At 40.7% G+C, this 8,271-nt stretch overlaps 1 protein-coding gene across 1 annotated transcript; it reads left to right on the top strand.

Annotated features, from left to right (window-relative positions):
- The first annotated feature begins 1,841 nt into the window (after positions 1 to 1,841).
- Positions 1,842 to 6,336, top strand: LOC116410913 (protein kinase C delta type-like). Its single transcript, XM_031902529.1, has 8 exons — positions 1,842 to 2,295; positions 3,746 to 3,819; positions 3,961 to 4,122; positions 4,253 to 4,344; positions 4,530 to 4,813; positions 4,909 to 5,067; positions 5,180 to 5,302; positions 5,517 to 6,336. Exons 1-5 carry the CDS (start codon positions 1,851 to 1,853, stop codon positions 4,729 to 4,731), a joined length of 975 nt encoding a protein of 324 aa, XP_031758389.1. The 5' UTR covers positions 1,842 to 1,850; the 3' UTR covers positions 4,732 to 4,813; positions 4,909 to 5,067; positions 5,180 to 5,302; positions 5,517 to 6,336.
- Positions 6,337 to 8,271: the final 1,935 nt, after the last annotated feature.

Below are 8,271 nucleotides of genomic sequence, written 5' to 3'. Positions count from 1 at the left end.
GGAAGGGAACATCCAATTGGACTGCTCTGCTTTGTATTGTGTTACGCTAGCCATTTTGTTTTGGATTAAATCTTATACAGGTATAGGACTTGTTATCCAGAATGCTCGGGACCAAGGGTATTACAGATACAGTTATTTGGATCTCCATACCTTAGGTCTACTAAAGAATCAATAAAACATTAATTAAACCCCATAGGATTGTTTTGCATCCAATAAGGATTATTTAAATCTTAGTTGGGATCAATTACAGGTACTGTTTTATTATTACAGAGAAAAGGGAATCATTTAACCATTAAATAAACCCAATAGGGCTGTTCTGCCCCCAATAAGGGGTAATTATATCTTAGTTGGGATCAAGTACAGGTACTGTTTTATTATTACAGAGAAAAGGGAATCATTTAACCATTAAATAAACCCAATAGGGCTGTTCTGCCCCCAATAAGGGGTAATTATATCTTAGTTGGGATCAAGTACAGGTACTGTTTTATTATTACAGAGAAAAAGGAATCATTTAACCATTAAATAAACCCAATAGGGCTGTTCTGCCCCCAATAAGGGGTAATTATATCTTAGTTGGGATCAAGTACAGGTACTGTTTTATTATTACAGAGAAAAAGGAATCATTTAACCATTAAATAAACCCAATAGGGCTGTTCTGCCCCCAATAAGAGGTAATTATATCTTAGTTGGGATCAAGTACAGGTACTGTTTTATTATTACAGAGAAAAGGGAATCATTTCACCATTAAATAAACCCAATAGGGCTGTTCTGCCCCAATAAGGGGTAATTATATCTTAGTTGGGATCAAGTACAGGTACTGTTTTATTATTACAGAGAAAAGGGAATCATTTCACCATTAAATAAACCCAATAGGGCTGTTCTGCCCCCAATAAGGGGTAATTATATCTTAGTTGGGATCAAGTACAAGGTACTGTTTTATTACTACAGAGAAAAAGGAAATCAGTTTTAAATTTCTGAATTATTTGATTAAAATGGAGTCTATGGGAGATGGGCATTCCGTAATTCGGAGCTTTCTGGATAACGGGTTTCCGGATTAGGGATCCCATACCCATAAGTTTGGGAAGGGGTGTCCCAGATGCCAGTGGATCACTCTGCCTCTATACTGGTGGTCTTGGCTCCTTTTGAGCCCACCCACCCTCATCTACAAGTATCAGACGGTTCTTAGAAGCTTCATAAATGTTTGATTCTTTATTTCACAAATGTTGTTGTTTTTCTAATTCAGAAACAACAAACCATTACCCCTAGCACTTATGTCTTTCCTTCTCACAAACCTGGTCCCTGAGAAATGTGTCAACTTAAGCGTCAAGTATAAATTTCATATAGTCAAAGGATATGAATTTGATATAGTCAAAATGAATTAGAATTGGTAGGATTACAGTAAAATGGTGTGGGATGTGGAAATGGATGTTTGACTGTAGCTGAAGCCACATTGCTGCTTGGAGTTGGTTGGTGGTTATAGGCAGTTATTTCAGATCCATCACTGGTCTGTGCTCCCTGTGCCTATGTGCTGTAACTGAACTGTCATTCATGCACACACATCTATTTCTGTAAGCTGATACTAATATTATCATATAGTTTTCTCAAAGGCTTCACAAGCCAGAAAACAAACAGCAGCATTACAGACCATTTCTGTTGTCACATCAGTGTTTGGCATTGTGACATCATAGGCACTGTGACATCATCAGTTGCAGGAGGCTTTGAGACTCACAAGCTTCTTGAGTGCCAGAGTTCTGTAGGAAGTGGAAGGAGAAGACCTACAGTGCTCTCAGCGATTTTTTAATAGTATTATTTTATATTATTATTATTATATTTAACTTATTATTTAAAAAATGACTAAAAACAAAAAGAAAAGAAAATTCAAAGAATTAAGCTTAATTGAGGAAAGCGAAGAAGCCAAGCTGGAAGCAGCTGGGACCAGCAAACCTTCGAGGTTCAGAAATAAGGTTTTTGCTGTCCTTCAAAGCTTTCGCAAAAAGTTGGTTTCTGTTTTCTCTCCAAAGAAGGCGCGCAATGTAAGCGTAGAAAGCAGTGTGGAGAAATCGCCGGAGAAGCAGAATACAGAACCAAAAAGAAAGAGAAAAGCTGAGGAACTCAGCAAAGAAGAGACTGAATCAAAGAAGAGAAGAGTTGAATTGGAACTTCAGGCTCAATCCAGCGATGATATTGTGCAGGCTGAGCAGAAACAGGGAGAAAAGCGCAGCCGATCAGAAGACGAGGATTCTGGATTAGAAAGAGCGAAACGATTCAAAGGTGAAAAGGAAGAGAGTGGACCAAGTAAGTAGCAGGGCAACCTTAAACAGATGTGAAATATGGCTAAGAACACAAAAGGCCCAATCAGTGTCGGACTGGGACCCCAGGGGCCACCAGAAAACCTTAGACCATGGGCCCACACTCCAATTCTCTCCAAATTCTACAGCCTAAAGGTTACATGACAAAATAAATAGCAAAATGAATCAAACAAAACACAAGAATAGAAACTAAAGATTAGTTGCAAATTGTCTTAGAATACGGCTGTCTATGTCGTTCTAAGGGCAAACTACCCCCTTAATTACGGGGTGGAGAAAGTTATAATAATACATACAGGAGCAGTGGTGCCATTTTGTGGCTATTTGTGCACCTAGTGCTTTTGCCTACACTAAGGGGCACATTTACTAACACACGAACGGGCCGAATGCGTCCGATTGCGTTTATTTTGCAATTTTTCGGAAAATTGTCGCGACTTTTTCGTAGCCATTCCAAAAGTTGCGCAAAATGTGCCGATTTTTTCGTATCGTTAAAACTTGCGCGAAAATTCGCGCCTTTTTCGTAGCCATTCCGAAAGTTGCGCAAAATGTTGCGATTTTTTCGTACCGTTAAAACTCGCGCCTTTTAAGTTTTAACACTACAAAAAAAATCGCCAGATTTTGCGCAACTTTCGGAATGGCTACGAAAAACTCGCGTTTTTTCGCGCAAGTCGTAATGGCTACGAAAAACTCGCGTTTTTTCGCGCAAGTCGTAATGGCTACGGAAAACTCGCGTTTTTCGCGCAAATCGTATTAGTAATACCATGGTAGTTTAAACCTATGTTGTGAACTGTAGCCCTTTATTGGTTGGGTTGGAGTCCCTATTTAACTAGCTTAATACCATGGTAGTTTAAACCTATGTTATGAACTGTAGCCCTTTATTGGTTGAGTTGGAGTCCCTATTTAACTAGCTTAATACCATGGTAGTTTAAACCTATGTTATGAACTGTAGCCCTTTATTGGTTGAGTTGGAGTCCCTATTTAACTAGCTTAATACCATGGTAGTTTAAACCTATGATGTAAACTGTAGCCCTTGAGTTAGTCCCTTTAACTAGCTTAATACCATGGTAGTTTAAACCTATGTTGTGAACTGTAGCCCTTTATTGGTTGGGTTGGAGTCCCTATTTAACTAGCTTAATCCCATGCCCTTTAGTTGGAGTTATTTAAACTAGTAGCCCTTTATTGGTTGGGTTGGAGTCCCTATTAACTAGCTATATATGGTGTTTAAGCTATGTTGTGAACTGAACTGGGTCCCTATTTAACTAGCTTAATACCATGGTAGTTTAAACCTATGTTGTGAACTGTAGCCCTTTATTGGTTGGGTTGGAGTCCTTATTTAACTAGCTTAATACCATGGTAGTTGACACCTATGTTATGAACTGTAGCCCTTTATTGTGTATGTATCTTTATTCCCAGTGCTAATTTTTTTTTAATCCAATAAGGTGGAATTGCCACACCTGTGACACTCGACAGGTTCCTTTTCTATAAAGACCTTGGAGCAGGCTCCTTTGGAATGGTATGTCATGTATTGCCCCCTAAATGTATATTGGCTTTTCATTTACTCCACGCCAAGCCACTTTCATTAGTGCCTAATGCTTTGAATATTTGAACTCTATAATTACATTTCCATCTTGTCTCTCCCCACTGTGTTCTTTAGGTTAGACTAGCAAAGGACAAAGTCACAGCTGAAATGGTGGCTGTGAAAATGATAAACAAGGTCGGGGCACATTTACAATCTGTGATGAGCGAGAGAAGGATATTAGAGGTTGCAAAGGAGTGCCCCTTCCTCGTGCATGGCAAAGCTGCCTTTCAGACTAAGGTATGAATATCTCTATCAATCTCTTCCCTGCCCAATGCATCAAGTCTATATCTTTATATAAACTATAATGTATTAAGGGGACCTTGGTCTTTGCAATTTCTGTTAACCCCGTCTATTGTTTCTCGTACAGAACAACATCTATATGGTGATGGATTACATCAACGGAGGGACCTTATCAAACCTCATAAATACAGAAGCACCCCTTGATGAAATCAGCGCACAGTAAGTCCTGCCTTAGGGTCAAACGGTTTCATTTGGTGGCTGCAACAAACCCGACATACAATACAGCACCTTTCCTGAAGCCTATATTAAAAATCCCTTCTGTTAGATAATATATAGGGTATAATATGGTTGTTGACAAAAAACTGCTCCAGGCTTCATGCTCTTTGTTTTTTCCTTTTCATTAGGATCTTAACTGCTGAAATAGTGTGCGGACTGACCTTTCTCCATTCCCGTGGCATTGTTCATCGGCAAGTGACATTATTTTGTGATATTACCCTTTATTCTAGGTTCATATCATCTAACAGGCATATCTTACATTGCTTTTTACAGGGACCTGAAACCAGCGAACATTCTGATAGACAGTGCCGGCCGCATCAGGATTGCTGATTTTGGTCTGGCAGTAGAGAATGTGTTTGGGGACCAAACGGCCACAGACTTTGCTGGTACCCCTGGGTACATGGCACCTGAGGTAAGAAAATAAATGTCCAGGGACATTTGACACTTGGGCTATGGTTTCATCCTCCATTGAATGGTGTTTTGACTATTTTGCTACCCATTTTTCAGGCTCGTTTTTGGATAAGTTATGATTCCTGTGTGGACTACTGGTCACTTGGAGTGATTCTTCATGAGATGCTCACTGGGAGGAAACCCACCTTCTCCTGGTGGATGACCCTACAATGTCCAGAGAACCTTAGCCCCGAGGCAAAGGACATGCTCATGAATGTGAGTATGGGAAGGAATGATAATTAATGTGATAAAGGCAAAGTCTTCCAACTAAGCTGTGACTCAATCACATACACTGTATGAAACCTAATGTTGTTGTCTCTTTTTGCAGCTCTTGTGTTACTTTCCACCCAAAAGACGGAACTTTGTTCGTAACATAAGACAACACCCCTTTTTCAAGATGATTGACTGGCAGGCCCTAGAAGCTAGGGAAATTCAGCCGCCTTTTTTACCAGTAAGTATAACTTCAATGGTCAGCAGTTTTTTTTATTTAATTGGCGTTTTAAATTCAAAATAATTTGAGCTAGCTGAAGCTGAGAAGTTGGGAAAACTGGACAAATAGTTTGAATAGACCTTAAATATTTTTGGATCTCTATAAAGACAAAGTGATATTTAGCACAACTGTCCATAAGTGTTCTTTATCCCTTGCTTTTCTCTATCCCAAATAGGGGCCAGAAGAATTATCTGGACCATGCTATGAGATAGCCCTACACCCTGAAGAACTAATTGTAAAGCCTTTAAATGATTTAGAAGGACTATCATTTGTGTGCAAGCAGTGGCAGCACATCCCACCACGTAGCCTCAACCAACCCAGAAAAATTAAGAAGAGACCACGGAGGAGGAAGACGAAGGCGTAACATAGTAATTACCGTATATACTCAAGTATAAGCCGAGTTTTTCAGCACTAAAAATGTGCTCAAAAAGTAACCCTCGGCTTATACTCAAGTATATATAAGTTTGCATTTGTCCCAAGTCGCTGCTCCTTGCTCGCAAAACACCCCCCCCCCCAGACAGACGCGTGTCCGTGTGAAACTGCATGGGCGCTTTTAGAGTATATACGGTAACTTGCACCACCCCAGTGCGAGTCGCGACGTGTGTCCGTATGTACTGGGGCGGCATGCTGGGGTGGCATGCTGGGGCGGAGCATGGGGAGAGCGGTGCACCGGGAATAGGAATCCAAGACTCTTGCACTGCGCGCTACGCGATGCCATGGCAATGCACCGGAGCGTGACTTTACGACACGGAAGTGACCGGGACTTGTTGGGCCGCTCGCTGCCTCACACACCTTGCGTGTAGTCATACTGTGTATGACTAGTGCAGAAATGGGCAACCTTTGGCATTTCAGCTGGTGAGGAAATACAGTCCCCTAAATAGACATGGTTTGAATTCCACGATAGCTGAAATACCTATGCCTGAGTGTCCTTTTATTAAATAATTTGATTATTGAAACTTAGCAGTAGCGGCTGCATTTCCCACCCTAGGCTTATACTCGAGTCAATACGTTTTTCCAGTTTTCTTAGGTAAAATTAGGTACCTCGGCTTATATTCGGATCGGCTTATACTCGAGAAGCTCTACTTACGTATCAGGTAATTATAACACTAAAATTGCCTGCTAGTTTTTTATTATTTTTTTATTTAATATATAGAGATGTTCCATTTTTATTTTATACGCGGCACAAGAGGTTCCTAGGCTTTGCAACTAGTGGGGCTCAGAGCAGAGGAAGTGGGGCTCAGCCTGATGGGCAATGAGGACAAATATGAGGGGGAAAAGCATATTTTCTATGTTGGATATTCATGGAACTATAGGATAGTGTGAGCAACAACCGTGTTTTCATGAGATAAGGGGGGTCAGACCAATGTTTCCCTTAAAAGGGGTAGCTGAACCCTAAATGTTTGAAAGCTTCTCATCTCATGCTTTGCTTATCTGCTTGCCATGGCTCATTTATAAGTGATATCAGAAGTTGAGGAAGGTTATATACATAGCAGTACGTTATTAGCTGACTGACCATGAATGCCTCCTCCCTATTTAAAGGGCACCCTAAAGAAGAAAAGTCATGCCCTAGTGCAGGCATCCATAAACTACGAATTATACAATTACTGCAAGGGGGAGCACCACCACAATGTCAAAGGCTAAAACTAATCAAAGAAGGTGTGCAAGATCTTAATTATATTATATTATATATGAACCCGCGGGCTGTAGTTTAAGAATCTATTATTTTGCAAAAGATAAAGAACGACCATAAAGATGCACCTCCCCTTCTTGGATGTCCAAGACCAGTAGGTGTAATAACAGAAAATTTAAAAAAATAAGATATATTAAAATGATCAAAACAGCGCAGGGTTACCTGGTAAGGGGGATCCAACTCCCAAGGGAGAAAACAAGTCAGTAACCAATTGCACTACTGGGATATAACACACGAGGAATGCTGGATTATATATTGGATTCCTGAACTATAACTCAGATTTCACTGTCTAGAAAAGTGGCTAAAAGATCCTGCCATCAATGTGTGAAATCCCACCAAACCCACACACATTCCATACAGTGACCCAATACCCCGCTCACCAGTAATGAGTCTCAGAGGCAAGAAATGGGTCAGACCTGCCCCTCATGCAAACAACTCCCCAGTGCCCAGTACTTACAAAGGAAAGCTCCCCATCAGGTAAATAATAAAAAGAGATAGAACCTGCCTGACATGAAACTAAAAAGCGCCAACACGCGTTTCACCCCTTACATTGCGGCTTTATCAAGGCAATTGATGAAGCCCCAATGTAAGGGGTGAAACACTCATCCCAGCATTCTCTCTGACCTGGTTCCTCAGTCAGAAGGTATTCTTTATAGTTGCTTCCTTGTGCAGAGTGAAGCCCCACCCCCCACTTCCTGTTCAGGTCTCTCATCAAAAAAAAAAAAAAAACAGCTAATGCACAGACTGGCTCCTGCTGCCTCCAGGCATGTGCACAAGGCTCTCCACTCTGACAACCTTGTCCAATTGAAGAGAGAACTGAACAGGAAGTGGGGGCGGGGCTTCACTCTGCACAAGGATGCAACAATAAAGAATACCTTCTGACTGAGGAACCAGGTCAGAGAATGCTGGGACAAAGGTAGGTAATTCTGGAGGCTGTTTAAATTTTAAATTTTAAAAAAAAGTTTTATTTATTCTTTAAGCTCCCTGAGTGCCAGAGTTCTGTAGGAAGTGGAAGGAGTGGACCTCTAGTTTTTTTTTTATCAGTGACTTTTATTTTATTATTTAACTAAAAAATGACTACTAAGAGCTTAAATGAGGAAAGCAAGGAAGCTAAGCTGGAAGAAGCTGGAACCAGCAACACTTCTAGGTTCAGAGATAAGGTTTTTACTGTCCTTCAAAGCTTTCACATAAAGTTGGTTTCTGTTTTCTTTTCGCCAGGTCAGAAAAAGACGCGCAATGT

This window comes from Xenopus tropicalis, chromosome 5, assembly GCF_000004195.4.
Source record: "Xenopus tropicalis strain Nigerian chromosome 5, UCB_Xtro_10.0, whole genome shotgun sequence".
NCBI classification, from domain to species: Eukaryota; Metazoa; Chordata; class Amphibia; order Anura; family Pipidae; genus Xenopus; species Xenopus tropicalis.
Note: the sequence above shows the minus strand (reverse complement) of the source record. Positions and strands in the feature narration are given on the sequence as shown.

What these genes read in the sequence shown, in the direction of transcription:
- LOC116410913 (XM_031902529.1), top strand. Translation starts at nt 1,851, where the DNA reads ATGACTAAAAACAAAAAGAAAAGAAAATTCAAAGAATTAAGCTTAATT. An exon ending in AAAGGAAGAGAGTGGACCAA is followed by an intron (nt 2,296 to 3,745) that starts GTAAGTAGCAGG and finishes TAATCCAATAAG; the next exon opens with GTGGAATTGCCACACCTGTG. An exon ending in GAGCAGGCTCCTTTGGAATG is followed by an intron (nt 3,820 to 3,960) that starts GTATGTCATGTA and finishes TGTGTTCTTTAG; the next exon opens with GTTAGACTAGCAAAGGACAA.